We start from the raw sequence: 26,391 nt of genomic DNA, 5'->3' as shown, positions 1-26,391 counted from the left end.
ATTTTTTTGAAACTTGAAAATTATCATATTTTTTGTTTTTGTTTTTTTTTTCTAAAAACACCTGAAACAACATTACTAAAAAGAAATAGAGAATGGTAATAATATTTATAAAGACTATATTTATAATATTTTTTTAACGAAATTCATTTAATTTTGAAAATTACAATGACAAAAGCCTACAACAATCTAAAATTATATTTTAAAATTTTTATTTGCTGTATCACCGACACAAGCGAATTCATCTATCTACCTATCTTTCTTTCATTTTTATCAATAAATGTAACTATTCGTTCATGAGGCAAGCATAACTATAATTCACATTAAATTATGTCTCCACAGTAAAAAAATTCTCAAATATACTTTAACTTCTCAATTTGATACAATTTTATATGTCAATCCTTTAAATAAATATACTGAAATTAGTTCATAAAAATTTACAATTATAATTTAGAAATAAAATAAAAAGTGAAAATTAATCTTAAAAAATGGCATCGCTCGATTTCCGTTCACTTGGATATAATATAACAAAGTAATTAATGAATAATAATTGCAGACTTCCTACTCGTTAAAACAATTTTAATATTTTTATAAATATGGAAACTCTTTATAATTTACAAGCATACCTTAAACAGTGAAAAACTCAATTTTTTACTTTTTCATTTAGCAAATCGATGTAATTGTCTAGAGAAAAATAAGTTTGTAATCAAATTTTTTATAATATTATCATTAGTTAAAATTTACGTACAATAAAAGCTAATATATCTAGCTATATATGTCATACATTTACTGTAAATTCATTTATTACATTGAAAATTGGTGAAGATCTTCCATTTAACAAAGTAAATATAATAAATATTTTTTTTCTTCAACGAATTTCTGAAAAATCACCAAATTTATGTATTTTAAAAACATTTCTACAATTTTTTAAGGACCAAAAAGAGTATTTAATAAAAATTAAAAAAAGGTGTTGACCATGCAAATTAAGAAAAACCGAAGGGGTATGTGGCTATTTGCGAAAGTTGCAGAATCAGAGTGGATCTGCGAAGAAGAGTGCATCCGCAGAAAGAAAACGTTGATATATAAGGCTTTACCACCTTCGTATTGCATCTGCATCTTCAATCTGGAGCCATTTATGCAGTTGTGTGGTTGAATCTATGTTATAGGAGTTAATTTTGTTCCAAGTGAAGCGAATTGGTGGATCTGAAGTAGCGATGGCGATGGCGAGAGCAAGTTCTGGTCTGCAATACCCAGAGCGGTTCTACGCTGCGGCCTCTTACGTGGGGTTTGATGGATCCGCTTCTCCAACCAAAACCCTCACTTCCAAATTCGCTAAGTCTACCTCTCTTCTTCTCTACAGCTTATACCAGCAGGTACCACCTCAACGTCCTTCACCATCTGCATTGCACTGTGCCTCTTGCACACTCTTTCAATATGGATTTCTATTTTGATTTTTGGCTTTGGCTTCGTTGTGTTCTTGTCGGTGAGGCCATTCTATGTTAATTGATTCTGTGCTTGTCACTAGATCTGAATGAGATTGATGGATTGGATGAAATGGAAAGATTTGTGTGACTCGATGGTTACCTCGTTTATAGTTTATGGGAATGCTTTTTCATGCTGATTGATCTCATGGAGGTGGGGGACACGTAATTTGGTTATGACATGTGAGAAGTGTGTGAATTGGATTTAATGTTAAGTGTTTTAGATGTTATGTTTTGACAATGATTTGGTTGTTTGGGGGACTGGACGTGGAAACATTGGCTGCTGTGTTGATCTGTGTGGGTGTTCTCTGTTTTTCTGATTGATGTAATCAATGGAATCGTTGGCTGCAAAATACTAGAGTTGATGCGCAATCGTAATGTTGCTTGTGTTTGGCACACTAGAGGTTGATGCCTTGGTTGGCTAAGCCGGAGAAGTCATAGTTTCGTGAAGGAATGGAATGTGATTTACTAGTGATTACTGTCTCTTCAGCCAATGGTTTTTTTGAAATGGGCTGATGTTGCTGAAATTAAAATAACAAATTTCGTATTAATTTATTGGAAAATTTGTTATTTCAGGCTAGTGTGGGACCTTGTAACGTCCCAGAACCAAGTACATGGAAAATAGTGGAGCATAGCAAATGGGCCAGGTTTGTTTGCTTTAAACACACATGCTGGTTTTCACTTTCTGTATGCTCTTTGCGTATCTGCTTGACATCTCTGTTCTATATGTACGCCTTTGTGGAACATTAAGGTCTTACCATACGTGTCTTTGCATTTTCATTTTACAGATATTTTGTCATGAATACTGCACTTTCTTTTATCAATGTTATTTTTTAATGGTATTATACTAGCAAGATGCACAATTGCGTTCCTAATCTCATTTTGTCAAGAATATTATTAAAGATAGTAATTATTGATGCAGTTGGAACCAGCTTGGAACCATGTCTTCCACTGAAGCCATGCGTCTTTTTGTGAAAATATTGGAGGTCATGCAAATAATTTTACATAATCATTCTTCTTGGTATATTGTAGACTGTTAGCTGATACGTTTTCTTGTAATTTATTTTTCTGCGTAGGAAGAAGATCCTGGTTGGTATTCAAGAGCATCTAACTCTGTTGCAGAACCTGTCATAGACGTGCAAATGAATGTGAGTGTTATTAAGGGTATCAGCTTTATATTATATCGAGTCCTGTTAATGCTATGGTGTTTTCTTTTTAATAGTATTCATAAGTTTGTCTCTAGTAGTAGCTATGCTGTCGACTTGTTATGCACTTATAACTTTATAGAGTGATCAGAATGTAGTTTTTATTCTGGTTCAAAAAATTAAAGCAAAAACAGATGTCCTTCGGCAAATAAAATTTAGGATATTTTATAATTGCAATATATTTTTATCACCTTTCACCCTGGTAGGATATGAAATAATAAAAAATAGAAATAGGGAGAGGTTTTGTTAATAAGGAAAATAAATGAAGAACGATCTCAGCTGAGATTTTCCCAAGAGCTCAACTCCTTACAGAGAAGTCTCTCTCTGCAATGGATCCAGCTCAAAACCAAAACCCACCAAAATGACGCCCCCTTCCCATGATTACCCACTTATCTATAACTTAATCATACCTCTCACACACCATGGATTCCACCCACATAGCCAGCTCTGCATTCCAAAAATTTCTCCTCCTAACACATAAAACCGCATATAGGCTCATTGCGTCAACTTTGTGCCTCCTGTTATAAACTTTTGATATATTGGGTCCTTAAGACAATTGGTCATTCGGGCCAGTATTCAGGTTCCTATCACACCCCAACAGACGTGCACACAATTGTTATACAACTTAATCGAGTCAGTGATTTTGTTGCAAGTCATATACAGGATTCCATGATTTCAGATTTAGGATTTGATAGTTAGGTTAAGAATTTAGATTAATGTAAGAGGCATGTCAACTTAAGTGGTGTCAAGCTGTCAATAACATTGTAATAAGAACACCTTCCTCTATATTCTTATCCACTTTTGTTGCCACAGTCAAAGTAGTGATTTTTTTTCCCCTTTTTTCCTGCTTTCCAATTCCATCTTGCTGGTTTGACAGCATAATTCCAAAGTTGAACCAGTAATTGAGAATGGAAACTCTTATCCAGAGACAAAGACTATTTCCACCCAAAATGGAATCGAAGTTGGAACAGAGGATAAAGATATTGTTGTGGAAGGCTTTAGCTCAGTTGGAGTATATGATCAATGGATTGCACCTCCAGTATCTGGACAAAGTCCAAAAGCCCGATATGAGGTACCGGTTCTTGTGAAGTGTGAAAATTATAAAATTCCATTCTAAACTAGTAATATTTTTTTTTTGCTGCCATATGAGTTTATTCTCTGTTCTCTATTGGTTTTTCCCTCCCTAAGTCTAGTTTGTTTGTATGTTCAGCATGGAGCTGCAGTTGTGCAAGATAAATTGTACATATATGGTGGAAACCACAATGGTCGTTACCTTAATGATCTTCATGTAAGCATACATTTACCTATTCCATGAAGCTATACAGTTTGACTGTGTTGCAATTTATCTTGTTAGGTTGACTGAAACTACCAATTTATATATGGTGTTTTGATGGAAAAGATTTTTGTTATCTGTCTCTCTGGTTGACTTAGTTCTGTTTTTGGTTACTTTGATCTATACGGAAACAAATACAGGTTTTGGATTTGAGAAGGTGGACTTGGTCAAAGATTGAAACTAAGGCTGGAGATGAGTCCCCTACAACTTCAGTCCCTTGTGCTGGCCATTCTTTGGTTTGTATTGAACATAAAATTGCATAATCTAAGTCGTGTTCAACCTGCTTGTAGTTGGCTGTTAGTATTAATTCTGGAATTTTGTGGGATTTGGTGATGGAATTTTTTTCAATTACAGATTCCATGGGGAAATAAGCTTCTGTCTGTTGCAGGGCATGCAAAAGATCCTTCTGAAAGTATCCAAGGTATAATAAGGATGTCATAATATGTTATCTTGAATTTGGGTTGGATCTAACACAACCCTTGAATCTACCTTTATAAGATGAGCACTGTCCAACCCTTTATAGAAGCTCTATTTTAGCCATCGTTGTCAATATGAGATCTCAACATGTTATATTCTATGCATGAATACATGAGGAAATGGGATACATTAAGAAGTTTCATTAAGGTTTTTTTTGGATAGGCCAATAAACTTCATTAATTTTGGTGACAACGATAAGCATGTATAAGACATGCTCACTCAAATTGTGTTCTCTATTCTATTCAGTAAACTAAAGCATGATACTGTCTCTCCATTTACTTTTAAGGAAAAAAACAATCAAAATTGTTGGTGGTGATAAAATTTTTGTGCATATTTAAGTTGAACATTTAGGCTACATGTTTTGCTTAGTTTATAATTAATTTTTTTACTCAAAGTTCACTTTTTAAGAATAACGTTTTCCTTAGTTCATTTGATTTGATCCATGACTGTTAATTATAACCCCTCCCTACCCCATTTGTGACTCTTCTCCAATTCTCCAACTTCTATGTCTGTTGTTTTTTATATTCTGGTTAAAACTAAGTATCTGTATTACTATTATATATTGTGCCAGTGAAAGTGCTTGATCTTCAAACCGCTACATGGTCAACTCTAAAAACTTTTGGGAAAGCTCCGGTACGTATCTTTTGTTATCTTATGTTTATTGACCCCAAAATCCTAGAAATTATATATTATCTCATTAGAAGTGTGTGACGTGCACATTTGTATATTTTAACAATAGATATGGAGGTTTTATGATTTTTAAATAGAGGACAGTAGTTCCCCCTCTCTTTTTCTATTCTTTTATTTTTTCAAATAAGGTGCATTAAAGGTCCGTTTAGTTCCCTTCAATCATATATACTTTCTAGGTATCACGCGGAGGCCAATCAGTGACCCTTGTAGGGGGAACCTTGGTAATTTTTGGTGGGCAAGATCCAAAGAGGACTCTTTTGAACGATCTGCATATTCTTGACTTGGAAACCATGACATGGGATGAAATTGATGCTGTGTAAGTAGTTTTTCTGAAACACTGCTTTGTATCTAATTTTACCTTTTCTATCGGGATGAGAAGGTTGTATGGTTGGGGGAATGTCAAGGGTTCTACGTTTGTAAAACGAGAAAACTTGTCATTAGCAATTGTTCAGTTGGGCCATATTTATTTATGCCATGATATGGGTATGACACATTGTAAATTATGTTACTCATTTTGTTAGTTGTGAATGTGTTGTTTTTATTCTCCCATGCAATATAAAGAGAAAGAAAATGAAAAAAAAATAACATCTATGTTTGGTGCTAACTAAGTCTTAACTTGAAGTGGGGTGCCACCTTCTCCAAGGTCCGATCATACTGCTGCTGTTCATGTGGAGCGATACTTACTTATCTTTGGTGGGGGTTCACATGCAACATGCTACAATGATTTACATGTTCTTGATTTGCAAACTGTAAGGCCATTGCTTTTCCTACAAGACAATGAATTGGAAAATCGTTTATCTAATCATTTGCGTGAACTCTACAGATGGAATGGTCTCACCCCACACAGCTGGGTGAAATACCAACCCCACGGGCTGGACATGCTGGTGTGACAGTAGGGGAGAACTGGTTCATTGTTGGTGGTGGTGACAATAAGAGTGGTATGCCTTTTTTTCCACTTAGAATCATACTTTCGGCATTTGAGGAATGATTTTTCACTCCACATAATATTGCTTAGTATCTCAAACAAATATTATTTGAACTCTACGAGTGCACAAGTGGAGCTTGTGGTTCAAATTAAACTGAAGGATTTGTATTCTAACAGTGTTGCGAAGTAAATTGGTTTATTCTACTTTCAATTATATATAAAATGTTTAATTACTCATTTGGTTTACATACCTGCACAATCTGTACAGTTTAGTCCCTACACCTAGAAGCTACTTTTGTTAGTCTTTATGCATACACTTCTAAATTTATTTTAGTCTTTGTAAATACTTTCTGGATGAAATTGACTAAAAACAAATTAAAAAATGTCAGTGTAAGGACTAAAATGTGTAGTTTTTGTACAAACTAAATTGTAAAGATTGTACAATTGCAGAAACCAAATTAATAATTAAACCTATATAAAAAATAATAATATATTTAATTCAGTTTCCAAAGATAAAAATTATTGTATGCATACCCATAAATGTTTGTAAAGAAGTATGTTCACCCATAGTCCAATCTTCTAAAATGGGATAAAAGCAAACCTACCTTTAATGATTCAGTTTATAGCTAATTTAAGGTTGGTAGTAGGCATTATATTGACTGGCCATGGTACTTGTGTTGAAGAAAACACTGTTTTTTAGAATAAGGATTATTGGACTGGCGCCATTCCCATAAAAGAAGATAAAGTTCATATGTTTTAAGCCCCAAAAATTATAATATACGCACTTGTTACCTGTCTGTCCTTTTAAAATAGCGCTTTTAATATTAATTTTGTTGGTGCTAGCCTAGCCGTGTTGTTACCCGACTGCTTAGGTGTCAAAAAGATGGCTACCTCAATGTGTTACATCACTTTATATAGTTCTTATTTTAGTCTCGCTAAATATACTCTGTTTTTATCATGTTTCGGGTTGTTCACTTTAATTTTAAGATTAGTTAATATTGCTCGAGTGTAAAATTGTTAAAATAATATAAACAAAAAGTTATCTGTGTAAATACATGTTTAGTAAGGACAATTGCATCAATTACATTTAAAGTGCATTTGGGTATTAAAGAAGTTGCTTCTCGTCAAATAGTGGCTTCATAATGTATTTTGGCCTTTCAGCAAAATGATCTAGCCCACTATAATAGAGAAAGAGCTTTAAGAAATGCTTTCAGAAAAATAGAGAAAGAGCAAATAAATCAAACATACAATTGCTACATGTGACAATTTGCTATACTTTTCACCCCCTATTTTTTGGTTTGTCTCGGTTTTGTATATTTCCTGCATAGATGGAGGTTAGTTGACACATTGTTTGGTCTTGATCCTTGTAACATACATTGAAGTAGGGTAACAGATATGAGTTTATGGCACTGAAAGGATAGTGAAGAGTGTCAAATCTTTGATTAAGCATGCATTGATGCAATGAGAGAAGTGCTTATTTATTCGAAAATTAATGCACTGTTTCATTGTGAAAGAAAGTTATAGAGGAAAGCATTGCCATTTTATTGGGATCACTGTGAAGAGGGACAAATTCTGGGCTGGTTGTCATATATCCATATGGTTTAGTTCGTAACCTGGGTTGTAATTTTACTTATTATTTTTGAATTTCAGGACATTTATGTTGCAGTCTTGTTTCGCTATACATCTCTTTTAACATTTATATGTTCTATATTATTCTGCAGGGGTCTCTGAAACAGTTGTACTGAATATGTCTACACTGGCTTGGTCAGTGGTAACTTTAGTGCAAGGACGAGTTCCTGTTGCCAGCGAGGTACTTTATCTATGTCTTTTAACAATACTGCATGTGATACAAAGTCTAACTAGAGTACTGATCCTTATTAACTGCTGCAGTGTAAGAAGGTTATGTTTCTAGTGCCATTGGATTAACATAATTAAGATGTTTCCCATTGCAGGGATTGAGTTTGGTTGTAAGCTCCTATAATGGCGAAGATGTACTTATATCTTTTGGAGGGTACAATGGACGATACAATAATGAAGTAAATATTATTTCAAAACTTTACCTCTGTTTCTGCTCTCCTTTGCCTTTGCTTTTATATTTTCTTCCTCATCTGAGTTGGTTTGCTGCATTCAGGTGTATGTTCTTAAACCAAGCCACAAATCAACCCTGCAATCGAAAGTAATTGAAAATTCAGCACCAGACAGTGTTTCAGCTGTTCCAAATGCCACAAATGCTACCCGAGATGTGGAGTCTGAATTTGAAACCGGCCATGAAGGGAAAAATTGGGAAGCTGTCATGGACAAAGCTGATCCAGCTGTATGTATTACTAAAAAGGATTTGCATTATTTCTTTCTGGTTTTAAGATTGTCCTAGCATTCATTTTTGTTTGAAATCTAAATTGTGGTTCTCTACTTTATAAAAATTATTGTCTTGTGAATTTGGTTTAACTAGACATCTGTTTTTCTGGTTGCATTTGTTTGCCTCACAAGCCAAGATCTAAACACTTGTTATATTATTCTGTTTTTATTTCTCTTTTTATAACCTTGCACAGAATCTAGAGTCTATTAAAGGTTTTTTTAACAAAATTAGAATTGTATAATTGGCCAAATTCAATTGGACATGCCTTTCGGTTTGCTTTTTATGGCCGCAAAATTTTTCCTTTTATGACTTTTACCATCATCCTAAGGTTTTGAACCAATCACTTCCTTGCCCTACCCTAGGTAACCTTCAACCCATTTAGTTCCTTTGTCTTGAATTTGTCATAAAAGTCTGACACTAGCCTGCTAAATTATTAATCCATTTTTTCTGTCACTTTGAATCTCACATGGTGATGGTAACAACATAGTATAGTATGTTCATGTTATTGTGCCAGTGTGTGATTTTTCTCTTATTGCCAACCAAACGAAAAAGGAAAAATTAGTTGGGAACTTGTAACAAACTTCAAAGTTCAAACAGCACTAATGCATTAATGCATTCAATTACACACTCACACGTATGCTCTTTCCTCCTCAAGTAGCTAACGGGCTTGAAAATTATGCTCCTTTTAGATTAAAAATCTGGATTTTTTAGACTGCCCTCCAATCTGTGGTACCCATTTCATGATTTAACACACTTGGCCTCCATGTTGTTCCTGTCTAGTTCTTGCCTAAGGCCCTCATTTATATCCCCCAAAAGCATATCATTTCTATTTTGTGCCATTTGATATTTCTTCTTGTCAGTAATTGCTTTCATATTTTTCTGTCATACAGAAATCAAAAGGTGATATTATATCAGTCCTCAAGGTTGAGAAAGAAGAGTTGGAATCATCACTCAGCAAGGAGAAACAGCATGCTCTTCAATTAAAGCAAGAGCTGGCAGAAGCTGAGTCTCGTAACACGGACCTGTACAAGGTAACCTACCTTAATTGTTGAAGTTCTTTTTCTAGTTTGGAATTATAGGAACGGATTCAGTTCAGGAATCAAGCACTGAAGTGGGTAATGATTGCTAGCAAATAAAAATTAGAATTCTAGAGAAACTATTCTATTGCCCTTTTTCTGTCTAGAGCTAAGTTACAGGACAACAACCCCTCTATTTGCTTTTAACTATATTGCTTTGTTTTGTCTCTTGGTCTCTAGGATCAGTCAGTGGTTTATAATTGAACTGGTTAGTAGAAAGGCAACGATTGAACTTTATTAAGGAAACCCTACGTCCCCACTCCCCGATCAAGTATATAAAAATCAGGTAATGAATAGATTGAATAAAGATTTCCCTGGATATTAAAAACATCCAGGCCTCTCCCACATTTTTCCACGATGTGATATGATACTCAATCCTCTCCTCTTCTATTTATTTCTTCCTCTCATTAACTTCAATAATAGACAATTAGTCATCACTCATCATTCTGTTTCAACCTGTCTTACTACTAACTAACTTCTGAGGTTATTATCCTCTTCACTTCTAGCTCTCCTTTGATAGATCATTCTGATTAAGGGTCTTAGCCTATCATTGTATAAGTCAAACTTATATATCTTGTATCAAAAAGGTTCAGGTCCATTATTTTTCATGACAGAATATTGTGGTGTTGTTTGATCCAGATTCTTGAGCTCCACTCGATGGGAAATTTTTTGGCTGATATTTATTAAGGAAGTGTGAACTATATCATTGAACTTAAAAGGTGCTGGTTAGATAAATTTATTACGGCAATCAGACAATTGTTGCATATTGATAGATATCCTTACTTATAGAAATTAGACAGTTCAAGGATTTACTCTTACTGTAATTAGGAAATTATGTTTGTGATTATTAGCCACTCAATAATTATCGTTTTGTAGTGTGCATTTTCAATCGGATTTAATCATGCTTCTTGGTTTCTCTTCCCAACATGGTATTAGAGTTTTTCCTCCCATTTTGAGAATAGACAGAGACAAAGTAAAGAGACAAATACAGGGGCACACAACACAACAGAAAATGGTAGCTTAATGTGACTTGATGGAGTGATGGATTACAACTAGAACAAATATCACTCCAAAGAGCAATAGGAAGATTAGTATTGTTGGGTAAGAGGGCGGGAGGAGACAAATAAGTTGGGGCCGGTGTGAGTCAAAAGTTTTCCAAACATCAAGTGGAGAAGGAGGATGGAGTCGACAATAACACTTGCATTGCAGGTGAAAGAGATGGATTCTCGTGTGGATCAGGTGGACCATTAGGTATATATTTTTGGGTTGAGATGATTAAAATAAGAAAAGGAGGAATAGGAAGTGAGGCAAAAACATACTCAAACTTAGGTGAAAACCAGTGAAAGAAAGGGATTAGAATAAATTAACATTTGTTGAGACTAGGTAACAACTAAGTGAAGGAGAATAACTCTAATCATTGTGTGAACAAGTAGCAGTTTTAGCAAGATCAGGACTATGACTGTTACAAACATGTGGACCCCAAGATGTGAGGAAGTAGAGAGTGAAGATCTTAATGGTAAAATAAAATAGAGGTATTTTTTCGTTGAACATTGAAGAGGGTATGCAATTATTGAGATAACAAGCATAAGGAATATCAACCCAAAACTGATGAGATACGTTGCCACAATTAACCTTGATGGGGCACTTGACTCCCTCAGTGCCCACTTGGTGACAAATGTTATTGGTGTCCGAACTTTGATTATTTTTTTTCACGTTTTCTTCTGTGGATAAAATGTCTCTTCTCAGGTTTGTTCTTGTCCATAACTGATATTTATCATTGACCTTCATACCAGCTGGTCAATAATGTCTTTTTCCATGGTGATCCCTTTGATGTTTATGTGGTACAACCTCCAATATTTGTTATTCGGGGGAGTCTTTCGGGCAAATTCTTAAATTGACTCAAGGATTTTCTCAAGGCATGCTTTGGTAGATTCAGTACTATGGTTCTGTAGTTGAACGTGTCTCAGCATCTCTTACCAGCCTTCTATCTCCATTTCACTGCAAGATGTATCTACGTACTTAGTTGTTTAGGTTGACAACATTGTTATTAAAGTAACACCTATGTCACCATTTTCAATCAAAAGGTCTTAGTACTCTGTTACTACTTGAGGATAGAGGTAGCACAAAGCAAAAGTAGCATTATCATTTACCAAAGTGTGCAATGGATATTCTGGTGAAAAACAAAACTGGCGAAGTTAAGTCTATTGACATAGCCATGGATCCCAGTTCAAAATCCAGAGAAGTACCAGTGACTGTTTCAGAAGACGAATTATGTCATTGCTACCTGACCAGATATTTCCTTTTCAGTCAATGTAGTGTTGTTTTTCTGATTTTTTGCTGTGAAAGATATTGTGATGTCATTTGGTTGTGAAATATATTAGAGGAAAGAAGATTTTATACTCAAGTTCTGGAATATTAGGATGCAGATTTGACAAGTTCTTCCAGTGATAGGAGATCCATTTTTGGGTATTGCATTCTTATTAATGGTTAGATGATTTCTTGAAAGAAGTAAGAAAGAGAATGTTGCAAAATCTAGTGCAAAAGTTGAGTACTGAGTGATAACATCAGTCAATTGGAGAGATGTTACACTAATGATGCCATTTGTAATAATAAGTCTGTGTATGTAGCACATAGTTTGAAATATATTATTCCATGAAACAAATAAAGACATTGAGATAGATTTTCTCTTCTGACAGAGAGATGAATGTACACGTGATATCACTGATTTTGTCAACATCAATTGGTAAATGTCTTCAAATATTTTGACTGGTTCTTGAATTGATTGTATTTTGTATCAAGTTCAGTCCATACAACTCATATACTCCAACTTCTAAGGAAATGTTAGATATGTTTAATGATAGTAACTAGGCAGTTATTAGATATTGTTTCGTATTTTAATTGATATAATCAAACAATTGAGGATTACATAATTTGGTATTTTCTTTGTAATTATTACCCACACCATAGAATAATACACTCTATTGTATATATTGACTACATGCAGATTCCGTCATATCTCTTTCTTTCTATTTTTCTTCATAGTCTCCTTAAACTTGTATTTTGTGCTGATAATGTAGGAGCTCCAGTCAGTTCGTGGTCAGCTTGCTTCTGAGCAGTCAAGGTGTTTCAAACTCGAGGTATGCATGCATTAATGCTTCTGAGAGTCCTGTCCCTATTGGTCTTCAAGTGTTTTAGAATTGAATTGCGTTTTAGGTAGGTGATTGAATGAAAATTATTGGACAAACACGGTGCATTATTTAATCTGATGGATAAACAATTCATGTGACGAAGAATTTGTTTTTCTAAATTTTTCGTTATCTGCCAAACTAAGTAACAATTTCAAGTGTTTAATAACTTTTGAAGGCACTGCTTTGGGCAAATAGTTTTTTATAGTGATCTGATTACCACTTTAAGTCTGCTTTAAAATTTTGGTATGTCAGCTTTTTGTGGATGAAGAAATCTGTACTTGTTATTATTGTTGAACTGAAAATAATATTTGAGAATGTAGGTGGAGGTTGCTGAATTAGGTCAGAAGCTCCAAACCATTGGAACATTACAGAAGGAGCTGGAGCTCCTCCGGCGGCAGAAGGCTGCATCAGAGCAAGCTGCCTTAAATGCAAAACAGAGGCAGAATTCAGGTGGCGGCGTGTGGGGTTGGCTTGCCGGTGCTCCCCCTGATCAGAATGCAGATGATGCGTGAATCTCTTAGTTGAATAGCAGTGCTACATTACTTTTGGTTTCATTCAACCAATTTTATTTCCAATACTTACTGTGTATTGATTCAGTTCTTCTTTTAGTTATGTAAACAAGATTTAGCTTGTTTGACCAAAACATTTTCTACACCTGAGGATGAGGACGAAGGTATAAATAGTAGATGTTACTTTTGCCGCCATTTTTGTTCATGATTGTATTCAAAGTGACATACATTATTGAATGAAAAATATAGAAATTCTTTTGATTTAACATTTTCATTCAACCAACTAATAGGGGTTGTTTTATGGCTGCCTAATCTTGCACTATAATTCAGTATTATCTTAAGAATGATCTCCAAATTAACTCAAACAGGTTTTATGTGATTGTTTTATTGAAGAATTGTTTAAAGTATTTTTCTAATACCGTTTAACGCATTATAATTATAATTACAAATTCACAAAATCAATAATGAAACTACAATCAGCGCAATAACCTGTAGTTTTCATAGATATTATGTGTTACTTAATAAATTTCTAAATGTTATCTCATTTTAAATATATTTTGTATTGGATTTTACTTTTAAAAAAAGTATGTTGGTAGTTTTTCATTCAAAAAGAAAATGTAAGTGTTCGTGAAGTACATGCAAGTAATAGTATATATGCATATGGATTTTTATATATAAAAGTAAGTCTAAACATTAACATGTATTTAAGCAATTGATTTTAGTTACAATTTTCTATTCATTAATTATCATGATTTCAGTTAATTACAAGAATTTGGTCTTCTAAGTATTACCACTTTTATATTTGCCATTAAATATTTAACAGATTTTTGTTAATGTGACATTATTTATTTAGTAACAGGTTGGTGACAATCTAGCCTACTTCATATATGTTTTAATGTTTATTGACGTGATTTAATTCTACTTTTAGTTTTTAGAAATTGCAAATAGGAAACTAAAAGTATAATTAAGTGATTTAGTGTTAGTGATGCGCAATGCCAGATAAATATATTATATGTAAGACTGATGGAAGCTAAAATCACAGAATTTCTATACTTGAAGGATTTGTGTAACTGAAACATAGGACTAAAATTGCGTAAGTAATGCTTGAAGGATCTAAAGTAAAAATAAACACATATATTTTATATTTCAAATGCTTTATGTTATTCTATTTGTATAAGGGTAAATTTTAAGAACTATTAGTTATAAGTATATTTGCATTCACATATATATAAAAGCTTGAATCATATACTTACACACAAATAATAAAAAATTATGAATTAACCAGTGATTAAATAATCACATAAAAGTGTAATATGCATTATTCTTAATTTTGCTAATTTAAATTACAGTTTTAATTTCTCATAGTTACACCATATTTACTCTCACCTCCCCTGCCCCCTAAACAGTTGAATAAATCCTATGTATTTAATTTGCAACTCTTGAAGTTTATTTTTCACCCTCATGTAAAACAACAATGATTTATAGCCTTTAAAAAATTGATACAATTAATTTGTTTAATTTATTTACTCTCTTTTTTTCATTTCAACATATTTAATGTCTTCTTTGTCTCTTTTTTATTTTTACTCTATCAAACTTAATTCACGTATACTTTATCAACTTATTTTTATGTATTAGTCTCTCTCAAACTAAGTATTAAGTACTTCGATACAATAAAATGTCATTAAGTATTGATAAAATAATTTTAAATAAACTATTCCTTAGATGTGAGTTATATAAGTCTTACAAAAAAAAATGTGACTTAATTTTCCTTGTTTAAAAAATTAATATTTTCTTTTCAATATCTATTTAAAGGAGAAATTTGTTTTAATCTTATAACCAAACTATTGTGTATATAAATGTGGAATAAATTGAGGGAGATAGTCATAAAAATAATATGAAATTGTTTGTAATATAATGAGGATCAATTATGTTTAAGTGTACATTATTTCAAACTACATAACTTCATATGATTAGTTTTGAAAATGAAAAACTAATAGAAATTATTAGGGTTTTAATTATCTATTTAGCATTCTAATTTTTCATTTCTCTATTTTTTTTTTTCTGAGGATGCCATAGAAATGGCAAGCTCTCTCCCATGCAAGTGCAACCTTTAACTCCGGCCACCGTTCGTGGTGTTCTGTTCCGTAAAATTCTAATTTCCTATAATAACGAAGCCCCTAATGACCGAATTGCACTCTCAAGACAATGCCGCGGCTGCTACCGATTCTCCAAGGGTTTCGCGAAACCACAGAGTCCAGGGCGCTTCAACGGAAGAGTATAGCGTTGGGGTATGCTCCGAAGGTGACACACCGTCCAACTTCGATCGATTGCTGTCAGAATTCGATGAGTACGTGACAGCTGAGAGACACGTGTCGCGGGATCTGGGGTTTGGGTTTGAGGTCGGAGATATGGTATGGGGGAAGGTGAAATCTCACCCGTGGTGGCCCGGGCACATATACAACGAAGTGTTTGCGTCGCCTTCGGTGCGTCGCATGAAGCGGGAGGGACACGTGTTGGTGGCGTTCTTCGGCGATAGCAGCTACGGCTGGTTTGAGCCGGCGGAGCTTATTCCGTTCGATGCAAATTTCGCTGAGAAATCACTGCAGACGAATGCGAGGACGTTTTTGAGGGCCGTGGAGGAGGCGGTTGATGAGGCCTGTAGGAGGCGTGGGCTTGGTTTAGCTTGTAGGTGTAGGAAGACTGATAATTTTAGGCCCACAAATGTTGAAGGGTATTTTTGTGTTGATGTGGAAGATTATGAACCTGGTGGGTTGTATTCTGATAGCCAGATTGCGAAGGCAAGGGATAGTTTTAATCCCAGTGAGACTCTTGCTTTCGTGAAGCAATTGGCGATTGCTCCACATGATGGTGGCCGCGGGAGCATTGGATTCGCTAACAATAAGGCCACCCTTTCGGCTTACCGGAAGGCGGTATTTGAGCAGTTTGATGAGACTTATGCCCAGGCTTTTGGGGTGCAGTCTGTGCGCGCCACTCATCCTCGTATCAATCCACTTGATCAGTCTGGGACAGTGAGGCACACTCCTAGAGGTATATATATATACATATATAGTGCTCCCTTCTCAGGTTTATTTGTTATTGGAGACACATTGTATTTCACTGTTTTTTTTTTTTCCTTCTATCTATTGTTTGTGTCATTGTTGACAATGGATTTAATGACCAAATCTTTCTAGATCTTTACGGTTTTGGAATAAAGCAATCGAGTTGTTAGGAATATACAAGTCTTGGGACTTGCATACTCTTAGATGTTTAAGCATTAAATTCTGTAGTGAAAATATGAGTGTTCGGACCTTCTTTATTGCATAAAATTGTTCTGATTAATTATCTTCTGGTTGTTGTTGTTCTGGAGATTGTCTGTCAACTTTCTTCAATTATAGAGGGTTGAATAGTTCTGATGTCTGTGTTTGGTAGCTGAAATGTTTGTTATTTGTGTTTGAATCTCTAACTAACTTCAGGTTGAAAGAGAGAAATAGATGGAAGAGATGCTCAAAACTGTGTGCATGGACTACACAACGAAGTCCATTTTATGTATGTTGATTCAATAAATACAAATATAATAATAGGAGTTGTTATTCTATATCCATGGTATGGTATGGCTATAAATCATATTGTTAATGATCTGATTCTAATTAGGTTTCTTAAAACTATAGAGATCCTGATTAAATAAGGAAACAAATCATGAAACATAACAGAAGAATAAATCTTAAGATCATCTAAGATACTCTAAATTATTCTGGGATAAGATCTTATATTTCTCATGTTCCTAACCTCCTTCAACTAAGATTACCAAGTTTTGCTTCTTACAATAAATAATTTACTTCCCCACAAATTTAAAAGTAAGAAGCATAAATTGACCATTATCAGCCTTTTAATTTGAACATTAGTTTAATTTTACATTATGAACTCTTGTAGTTTATCCCCTCACGTATGTAAGGATGCTAATTTATGTTAAGTGAGCATGATCTTATTCAAAGCCACTTCGATGTTAACCCTACCTTTTTCTGTTTTTTACTTCTTTTCAGCTCCCTTGAGTGGTCCACTGGTGATTGCAGAAACCTTGGGCAGTGGGAAGAGCCCTACCAAATCTCTTAAAGTCAAGGAGGCTTCAAAGAAGGATAGATACCTTCTTAAACGGAGAAATGATCCAAATAACTCTGTTCAATTAGCATACGAGGAGGATAATTCCGATGCCACAAATAGTTATGTATTTCAGAAGAGGGCTCCAGTTGTGTCTGTGACACCTAAATTGGAAATACCAGCAGACACAGGATTTGTTTGTTATGACGGTGCTGCTTCAATTTCAGATGCCAAAGAACATTTAAAAGGTCGTGTTCAAGCAGATGGCTCTGGACATTCTTCTGCCATTTCTGCAGACATAAAGCCTCTTCATGACAAGGGAAAGGAATCTTTTGAAGAAATGACCCACAACTTTGAACATGATAATGCTTTTAGTAAAAGTATGGTCCGGTCTGACTTGTCTAGGGAGTTGGCCACGGTTGATGAGATGTCTCAACTATCACATCCGGAGAACGAAGTTTCTGTTGATGTTAAATATGAAGGGAATACAAAATTGTCCGGACCATGTGATGATTTTAACCAAGTAGTGCTGGGACCCCAGACTGTTGCTGGTGGAGTAAATGAAATGCATCAGATTAAGAGTGAAAATAATGTATATGGTTCACCACTTGAAGCAAAGCTTAAGGTGAAGAAGATAAAAGTTCACAAGAGATCTGCAGCTGAGTTGAACTCTGAGACTTCTGCTGTTGGAGAGAGAAAGAATAAAAAGAAAAAGAACTTGAATTTAAGACCTGCAGCTCAATTGAACTCTGAGATTTCTGCTGTAGGAGAGAGAAAGAAGAAAAAGAAAAAGGACTTGAATTTACAACCTACATTAGGCTTTCCAGAGAAGCATTCTACATTTGGGGAATCAGTTTCTGTAAAATCAACAGGAAAAGCTGTTTCAATTGATCTGGCTCCAGGAGAGAATTCTCCTTCAGAACAAGTGGTGGCGGATGCTAATACCCGGAATTTGCTGCCCGTGGATACCATTGGAAATGCTAATGTGGAATTGCCACAACTTTTGGGTGATCTGCAGGCCCTTGCTTTGAACCCTTTTCATGGCATTGAAAGAAAGATCCCTGGGGCTGTTCAGCTATTCTTTCTGCGTTTCAGGTCTCTTGTTTACCAGAAAAGCTTGTCTGAAAATGAAGCTCCTGAAGTTCGCCTCACTAAATCTCCTTCCAGTCTCAGGACATCTGGCAATCCTGATGAGTTTGTCAAAGTTTCTCAGATTGTAAAACCTGTGAAACATATTGTTCGGCCTGATGATCCTACAAAAGCTGGGCGGAAAAGGGCCTCTTCTGATAGGCAAGATGAAATTGCTGCCAAGAGGTTGAAGAAAATCAAGGATTTAAAGGCTCTAGCTTCAGAAAAAGCAGTGAGCAGTCATAAAACTTCTGAAGCCCGGCGAGAAGATGGCATGGAAACCTTTTCCCAGGGTCCATCCAAGTTGGTGAAACTAGACACAATGAAGAAAGTGAACTCTCCAGCTAAGGCAGTTGAGCCCACAATGTTGATGATCAAATTTCCTCCTGATACAACTCTTCCGTCTATTCCAGAGCTGAAAGCAAGGTTTGCTCGCTTTGGCCCAATGGATCAATCAGGTTTCCGTCAATTTTGGAACTCGTCAACTTGTCGAGTTGTTTTCTTGCACAAGGCTGATGCACAAGCTGCATATAAATACTCTGTAGGAAATCAATCTTTATTTGGTAGTGTGGGTGTGAGGTGTTTCATTAGGGAATTTGGGGATCCTGCTCCGGAAGTTTCCGAAGCTGCAAAGGGTAAGGTAGATGATGGTGTAAGTGACATAGCTCGGATGAAGGATTCCCCAGTGGTTCATCGCCTGGCATCAGCATCAGTATCATCTATGCAACCACTTCCCCAGCCCATCCAGCTGAAGTCGTGCCTGAAGAAATCGACCGGTGATGAGTCCGGTCTGGTCTCGGGTAATGGAAGTAGTAGTAAAGGAAATTCTCGTGTCAAATTCATGTTGGGTGGGGAAGAAAGTAGTAAGGGAGACCAAATACTGGTGGGTAATAGAAACAAGTTCAACAATGCTAGTTTTGCCGATGCTGACACACCATCTGTTGCAACGGATTTTAATAGTAAGAATATTCAAAAGATGACATTACAACCCCCGTTGCCTATTCTTCCTCTTCCTACACAGTTTTCGAAACCCCCTCAACATAATTTGCGTAATTCTGAATTGGCAATGGCACCCCGAAGCAGTCCGAATTTTATTAACGCCACAGCATCAGCTACTGCAAGCACGGTTGATATATCACAGCAAATGATACACCTTTTGACAAGGTGCAGTGATGTTGTCACTAACTTGACTGGTTTATTGGGCTATGTGCCTTACCATTCACTCTGACCAAATTTACTCTTCAATGTTCCCTTTTCCATATCATTCATACATACACAAGAAAAATTATCGAGCGGAATATTGTGGATTGGATTGGTCAGTTTCTCTGAGATTTTGAGCTCCATAAATGTATTTTCAGTAGCATCTTATTAGCTATTTCTGGGGTGGAATTGGGGGTTACTCGGTTCATATATATTTCCTGACTTTTTTTGTACCTTAGGCATCCTTTACGCTATTATTGGCCCCAATGTTACGTTCACTGTGGGTTCCGTCCGCAATTAAGAATCTATGTGTGACGTTACAATAGTTTCCTCAACTATTCAATATAAACACATTTCTTTGCTAAGATTCATGTCCTTTTTTTCTCTTTGCCTACCTTCTAGTTCATAAATAAAACTAAATTAACTTTTTTCTCTTTAACATGAGTAAATTTTACCCATTTTTACTTCATTTAATGATATCTGAAATTGGTCCTTTGTAATCTATATCTGTTATTCTTTCTTGTCTGATTTTTGAGAAATATTTTAGTCTTAGATGATAAGGGTTTCCTTCTCTTTTTTTCCAAACCAACAATTTGAACAACTATTGATTGTAATGACGAAAAACAGAATATTCCAACGTTTCAATGCATAGATGTGGATTTCATATTTATGAATAGCATTATTCCAATATAATATTCTTTTAATATTTAATACCCCAATTCAAGGGTAGTAATTCTCCAAATAGCTCATTTTCACTGTACCCAAAGGAATTCGGGCCCCACCAGCTGAATTTACACAACTGGAAACTCCACCAAAATTTGTTCTCTAGAGTTCAATTCCAAAACTTATTTCTTTTTTAAATGAGGAAGGGAAATTGGGAAAGTACTGTATGTATAATAGACAGATAACTTAAAGGGTTAATTAAAAATGTTGCAAATAATTTTGATTGGATTGGGAGACAGGTAAAAGTATAAAATAATTTAAATGTGAAAAAATATAATTTTTTAATATTAGTTTCGTAATATTATTTTTTGTTTTTTTAAAGTTTAACTAGTCAATACAATTTATTTCTTTGTGTATGAAATGGTATGGAAAAATATTGCTAACTATCATAGTTTACAGGGAGGGAAATGGAAGAAAATGATTAGACTAAAATTGAAAAATAGAGGAAATGAAAAGAAAAGTAACAGAATATATTATTTTGTGCAATTGATTTTAAAAGAGAATAATCTAAAATGGATTTTCCTTTCTTAATATTAAGAATTTTTTTTACTTTTTTTTGCTTTTGCCCTTTCCACCAAACAGTTTAAATGAAGACGCTTTATCTTCCCAGTTGAAATAACTAGAAGCTCTAGAGCTAGTCATTGAATCTTCGTGTATTTGTGACACTTTTCAAAACCAATATTACTGTAATAAATTCTGTTTAAACTGTCGCTGATAAGAAAAATCAAAGATTCAATCCAAGAAATAGTCACAAATGCAATGAAGAACAATTTTTGTTTGTTATAATTAGGGTTAGCACCCACTCAGTGGTCTGCGAGTGAAACCTCTAACCCTCGCCCGAGTTCGTTCCTAGGGTTTCATTTCTTCAATTTCTCATCTCTTTCAACAGCGACGCCACTAATGACTGAATTGCACTCTCAAGACAATGAGCCGGCTGTTGCGGATTCTCCTAGGGTTTCGCCAGACCAGAAACTCGGCTACTCTTCAACGGAAGAGTTTAGGGTTAGGGTTTCCTCTGACGGTGACGCATCGTCTACCATCGATAGATTGACGGAGGAAAATGAAGGCGATAAATTTCCCGGTTCCGATAGCGGATCTCTGTTATCGGAATTCGACGAGTACGTGGCAGCTGAGAGGCACGTGTCGCGGGATCTAGGGCTTGGGTTCGAGGTTGGTGACATGGTGTGGGGGAAGGTGAAGTCTCACCCGTGGTGGCCCGGGCATGTTTACAACGAGGCGTTTGCGTCCCCGTCAGTGCGTCGCTTGAAGCGGGAGGGGCATGTGTTGGTGGCGTTCTTCGGTGATAGCAGCTACGGCTGGTTCGAACCGGAGGAGCTTATTCCGTTTGACGCCAATTTCGCGGAGAAATCGCAGCAGACGAGTTCGAGGACGTTTCTGAGGGCTGTGGAGGAGGCGGTTGATGAGGCCTGCAGGAGGCGTGGGCTTGGTTTGTCTTGTAGGTGTAGGAATGCTAATAATTTTAGACCCATAAATGTTGAAGGGTATTTTTGTGTTGATGTGGAAGATTATGAGCCTGGAGGGTTGTATTCTGAGGGCCAGATTAGGAAGGCGAGGGATAGGTTTAAACCGAGTGAGACCCTCGCATTTGTGAAACAATTGGCGATATCTCCACATGATGGTGGCCGCGGAAGCATTGGATTCATTAACAATAAGGCTACCCTTTCGGCTTACCGGAAGGCGGTGTTTGAGCAGTTTGATGAGACTTATGCCCAGGCTTTTGGTGTACATCCCGTGCGCACCACTCATTCTCCGAATAATAAAACCTATCAGCCTGGGATTGTTAGGCACACTCCTAGAGGTATATATACACATATATAGTTATTCCTTTCACTTTTATTGGTTAATGGCGATATGTTTTTCAGTAACTTTGTCTATGTGTTGTTTGTGTCTGCTGACTATGAATTTGATGACCAAATCTTTCTAGGTTTTTGGGTTTTGGAATAAAGTAGTTGTGTTGTTAGGAATATACACGTCTTCGTACATAACAATACCTACTCTTAGATGTTTAAGCACTTGACTCAGAAGGGAAGATATGAGTCTCTGATATTCTTTATTGCATAAAATGTGTTTTGGTTTTGGTTAAGTCTTTTACTGTTGTTGCTCTGGAGCTCGTTTGTTAACACTCTAATAGAGGTTTGAATCGTTTTGATGTTTGTGCTTGGTAGCTGAAACATTTATTCTGTGTTTGAGTCTCTGACAAAAGTTTACATAGCTTACTGTCTAAAAACATGATTGATTAATGTTTTTGATGGATATATCATCGTTAGACACAACTAGTTTAGGTTATGATGAATATCGAGGTGAATGAGTGGGAATGCATGACGAAGACAAGGTTGATAAGAATGTATGTTGGAGTAGCTCCTATTAAGAGGATTACGACAGAAACCTGCTTAAGAGTAAGGTGGATTTGGTGACCGAGTAGACTACTAGGGGCTGTAGTGGAATGGAAGAAAAGTATCCAATGGAAGATTATTAGATTAAAAACTGTATCAAGACCATAATGAATTTATGGAGAAACCTAGACCTTAATCTACAGTAGCATTTGGTTTGGAAAATCTATTGTTTTATTCTTGGGAATTGTCTTTCCTGCAAATCATGATTTTTCAGAATGTTGTAAATGCCTTTGGTATGCTTATAAGTTCCCTATGAATTCAGATAAGTTTTTGATGAATCTTAAACTTCCCCACCTAAGTGGTAATCTTGGATTTGCACCCCCTCCAATTGCATGTTTTGTTGGGAAACATTAAAAAGAATTCCTAGATATGTTTCGTTATTATTTTAACTTAAACAAACATGAGATTCTAAAATTGTTAATCTAAGTTTATTGGGTAATATAGAAGAACCCTCTAACGAACAGAAAAAATGGTTTTATTGAAATTTTCATTATAGGGCCCAGTGGCATAACTTGATCCTTGTAATCGACCCACACTTAGTTGGGTTAGCCTTAGTTCTTATTATTGCAATTATTCTTAATTACTTTAATACAAACTTTTTGTGTTCACAGAAGAGCCTTGTGAATGTGAATCATGAAAGGTGAAGCTTGCTATAATGTCTTGAGTATAACTGGATTGTCTGATTTTATTATTATCCTTTTAATTTGACCATCAGTTTAATTTCACAGTGTGATCTATTGTATTTTATCCCCTCACTTGCATAAGGACGCTATTTTATGTGGATTGAAGATGTTTGTTGTTGTGTCTCGAGCAATTCAAAGTCACTTGAAACATTAATGCTACTTTTTTTTCTCTGTTTTCAATTCTTTTTCAGCTCCTTTGAGTGGTCCACTGGTGATTGCAGAGGCTTTGGGTGGTGGGAATAGCAAATCTGTTGAAGTTAAGGAGGCTTTGAAGAAAGATAGATACCTTCTTAAGCGAAGAGATGATCCAAATAATTCTGTCCAATCAGCCTACACGGAGGACAAATCTAATGCAGCAAATAGTTATCTATTCCAGAAGAGGGGTCCAGCTGTTCCTTTGACACTTCATAATTTAGAAAAAAAAGAAGACACTGGATTTGTCAGTCATAATGTTTCAGCTTCAACTTCAGATGCCAAAGAAGATTTAATGGGTCAGGTTCAAGCAGACGAATGTGGTCTTACATCCCTTTCCATTTCCTCAGACGCAAAGGCTATTCTCGACAAGGGAAAGGATTCATCTGACAAAGTAACGCAGAGTTTTGAACTGGATAATGCTTCAAGTAAAAGCATGGTTAGGTCTGATTTGTCTGGGGAGGCGGTAGTACCAAGCACAGCTGATGACATGTGTCAACCATCAGGTCTGGAGAACAAAGTTGTTGATGCTATACATGATGGGAATGCAAAATTGTCAAGACAATGCGAAGATTTTAACCAAACAGAGCAGGGACCCGTGATGAATGCTGGTGGATTAGATAACATGCATCAAGTTAAAAGTGAAAATAATGTATATGGTTCACCAGTCGAAGCAAAGCATCACAAAATTAGTGTGGTGAAGAAGATTAAAGGTCTTAAGAGACCTGCAGATGAGTTGAATTCTGAAGCTTCTGCTGTTGGGCAGGAAAAGAAGAAAAAGAAAAAGAAAACCGACTTAAACTTTCATCCTACCTTAGGCTTTCCAGAGAGGAATTCTACATTTGGGAAATCAGTTTCTGTAAAATCAACTGGAAAAGCTGTCTCAGTTGGTTTGGCTTCTAAAGAGGATTTTCCTGCAGAACAATTGAAGGTGGATGTTAATGCCGATAATTCGATGCCCATGGATACCATAGGAAATTCTAGTTTGGCTTTGCCCCAACTTTTGGGTGATTTGCAGGCCCTGGCTTTGAACCCTTTTCATGGCATTGAAAGAAAGATACCTGGAGCTGTTCAGCTGTTCTTTCTGCGATTCAGGTCTCTTGTTTACAGAAAAAGCTTGTTTGTATCTCCACCAACTGAGATTGAAACTCCTGAAATCCGACTCACTAAATCTCCTACAAGTCTCAGGACATCTGACAGTCCTGACGAGTATGTCAAAGCTTCACCGATTGTAAAACCAGTGAAACATGTCATTCGGCCTGCTGAGCCCACAAAAGCAGGGCGGAAAAGGGCACCCTCTGATCGGCAAGAGGAAATTGCTGCCAAGAGGTTGAAGAAAATTAAAGATATAAAGGCTCTAGCTTCAGAAAAAGCAGTGACCAGTCAGAAAACTTCTGATGCCCGGCGAGAAGATGGGATAGAATCCCAGGCTCCATCCAAGGTAGTGAAACTAGACTCGATCAAGAAAGGGAACTCTCCAGCTAAGGCAGTTGAGCCCACAATGTTGATGATCAAATTTCCTCCTGAAACAACACTTCCGTCTATTCCAGAGCTGAAGGCAAGGTTTGCTCGCTTTGGCCCAATGGATCCTTCAGGTTTCCGTCAATTTTGGAACTCATCAACTTGTCGAGTTGTTTTCTTGCACAAGGCTGATGCACAGGCTGCCTATAAATACTCTTTTGGAAATCAATCCTTATTTGGCAGTGCGGGTGTGAGGTGTTTTCTTAGGGAATTTGGGGATCCTGCTCCGGAAGTGTCCGAAGCTGCAAAGGGTAAGGTAGATGATGGTGTAAGTGACATAGCTCGGGTGAAGGATCTCCCAGTGGTTCATCGCTTGGCAACAGCATCATCTATACAACCACTTTCTCAGCCCATCCAGCTGAAGTCGTGCCTGAAGAAATCTACAGGTGATGAGTCGGGTCTGGTCACGGGTAATGGAAGTAGTAGTAAAGGAAACTCTCGTGTAAAATTCATGTTAGGTGGGGAAGAAAGTAGTAATGGAGACCAAATAATGGTGGGTAATAGAAACAAGTTCAACAATGCTAGCTTTGCTGATGCTGGCTCGCCATCTGTTGCAACGGATTTTAATAGTAAGAATGTTCAAAAGATGACATTACAACCCCCGTTGCCTATTCTTCCTCTTCCTACACAGTTTTCGAAACCTCTTCAACATAATTTGCGTAATTCTGAATTGGCAATGGCACCCCGAAACAGTCTGAATTTTATTAACGCCACAGCATCAGCTACTGCAAGCACGGTTGATATATCACAGCAAATGATACACCTTTTGACTAGGTGCAGCGATGTTGTCACTAACTTGACGGGTTTATTGGGCTATGTGCCTTACCATCCGCTCTGACCAAATTTACTCTTCAATCATTCACACATACACAAGAAAATTATGGAATTGGGTCATGTTTTGGCGAGTGAGCTGATTGGGCTTATTTGTAGATTTTGGGCTCCAAAAATTTGTAAATGCACATATTGTCTGTATTACAAGTTCTTAACTTTTCCGATATCATTCTGAGGGTTGTTGGGATTGGGGTGTACCCAGTTGATTGGTGGATGTTCGCACGTACTAGTGTATATTGTATGATGTGAATTTTTTTTTTAAATTAGAATATTATATTGTGCGTGGGTTAGATAACCCAACTTTCTTTTCTTTTTTTCTTTCGTGGCATATACTTTTACATATGTTAAGCTTTGAAGATTATCTATT

General features: G+C 36.0%; 3 protein-coding genes across 3 annotated transcripts; all 3 read left to right on the top strand.

Moving 5' to 3' along the window:
* Positions 1 to 992: 992 nt before the first annotated feature.
* On the top strand, positions 993 to 13,503 carry LOC108341537 (acyl-CoA-binding domain-containing protein 4). The gene is made up of 18 exons (XM_052879053.1): positions 993 to 1,370; positions 2,055 to 2,125; positions 2,401 to 2,464; positions 2,555 to 2,626; positions 3,561 to 3,755; positions 3,894 to 3,971; positions 4,157 to 4,252; positions 4,371 to 4,437; positions 5,065 to 5,126; positions 5,360 to 5,499; positions 5,806 to 5,932; positions 6,007 to 6,121; positions 7,830 to 7,918; positions 8,061 to 8,144; positions 8,240 to 8,422; positions 9,355 to 9,495; positions 12,618 to 12,677; positions 13,049 to 13,503. Exons 1-18 carry the CDS (start codon positions 1,212 to 1,214, stop codon positions 13,238 to 13,240), a joined length of 1,995 nt encoding a protein of 664 aa, XP_052735013.1. The 5' UTR covers positions 993 to 1,211; the 3' UTR covers positions 13,241 to 13,503.
* Positions 13,504 to 15,179: 1,676 nt separating this feature from the next.
* LOC108343308 (PWWP domain-containing protein 1) lies at positions 15,180 to 20,025 on the top strand. Its single transcript, XM_017581504.2, has 2 exons — positions 15,180 to 16,285; positions 17,278 to 20,025. The coding sequence occupies exons 1-2, from the start codon at positions 15,418 to 15,420 to the stop codon at positions 19,686 to 19,688; spliced, it is 3,279 nt and encodes a 1,092-aa protein (XP_017436993.1). The 5' UTR covers positions 15,180 to 15,417; the 3' UTR covers positions 19,689 to 20,025.
* A 936-nt stretch (positions 20,026 to 20,961) lies between these two features.
* Positions 20,962 to 26,341, top strand: LOC108343032 (PWWP domain-containing protein 1). Its single transcript, XM_017581048.2, has 2 exons — positions 20,962 to 22,202; positions 23,672 to 26,341. The coding sequence occupies exons 1-2, from the start codon at positions 21,284 to 21,286 to the stop codon at positions 26,029 to 26,031; spliced, it is 3,279 nt and encodes a 1,092-aa protein (XP_017436537.1). The 5' UTR covers positions 20,962 to 21,283; the 3' UTR covers positions 26,032 to 26,341.
* The last annotated feature ends 50 nt before the right edge of the window (positions 26,342 to 26,391 follow it).

The sequence above is a fragment of the Vigna angularis genome, chromosome 6 (genome assembly GCF_016808095.1).
Source record: "Vigna angularis cultivar LongXiaoDou No.4 chromosome 6, ASM1680809v1, whole genome shotgun sequence".
NCBI classification, from domain to species: domain Eukaryota; kingdom Viridiplantae; phylum Streptophyta; class Magnoliopsida; order Fabales; family Fabaceae; genus Vigna; species Vigna angularis.
Note: the sequence above shows the minus strand (reverse complement) of the source record. Positions and strands in the feature narration are given on the sequence as shown.

What these genes read in the sequence shown, in the direction of transcription:
- LOC108343032 (XM_017581048.2), top strand. Translation starts at nt 21,284, where the DNA reads ATGACTGAATTGCACTCTCAAGACAATGAGCCGGCTGTTGCGGATTCT. An exon ending in TGTTAGGCACACTCCTAGAG is followed by an intron (nt 22,203 to 23,671) that starts GTATATATACAC and finishes ATTCTTTTTCAG; the next exon opens with CTCCTTTGAGTGGTCCACTG.
- LOC108341537 (XM_052879053.1), top strand. Translation starts at nt 1,212, where the DNA reads ATGGCGATGGCGAGAGCAAGTTCTGGTCTGCAATACCCAGAGCGGTTC. An exon ending in TCTACAGCTTATACCAGCAG is followed by an intron (nt 1,371 to 2,054) that starts GTACCACCTCAA and finishes TTGTTATTTCAG; the next exon opens with GCTAGTGTGGGACCTTGTAA. An exon ending in TGGGATGAAATTGATGCTGT is followed by an intron (nt 5,500 to 5,805) that starts GTAAGTAGTTTT and finishes CTTAACTTGAAG; the next exon opens with TGGGGTGCCACCTTCTCCAA.
- LOC108343308 (XM_017581504.2), top strand. Translation starts at nt 15,418, where the DNA reads ATGACCGAATTGCACTCTCAAGACAATGCCGCGGCTGCTACCGATTCT. An exon ending in AGTGAGGCACACTCCTAGAG is followed by an intron (nt 16,286 to 17,277) that starts GTATATATATAT and finishes ACTTCTTTTCAG; the next exon opens with CTCCCTTGAGTGGTCCACTG.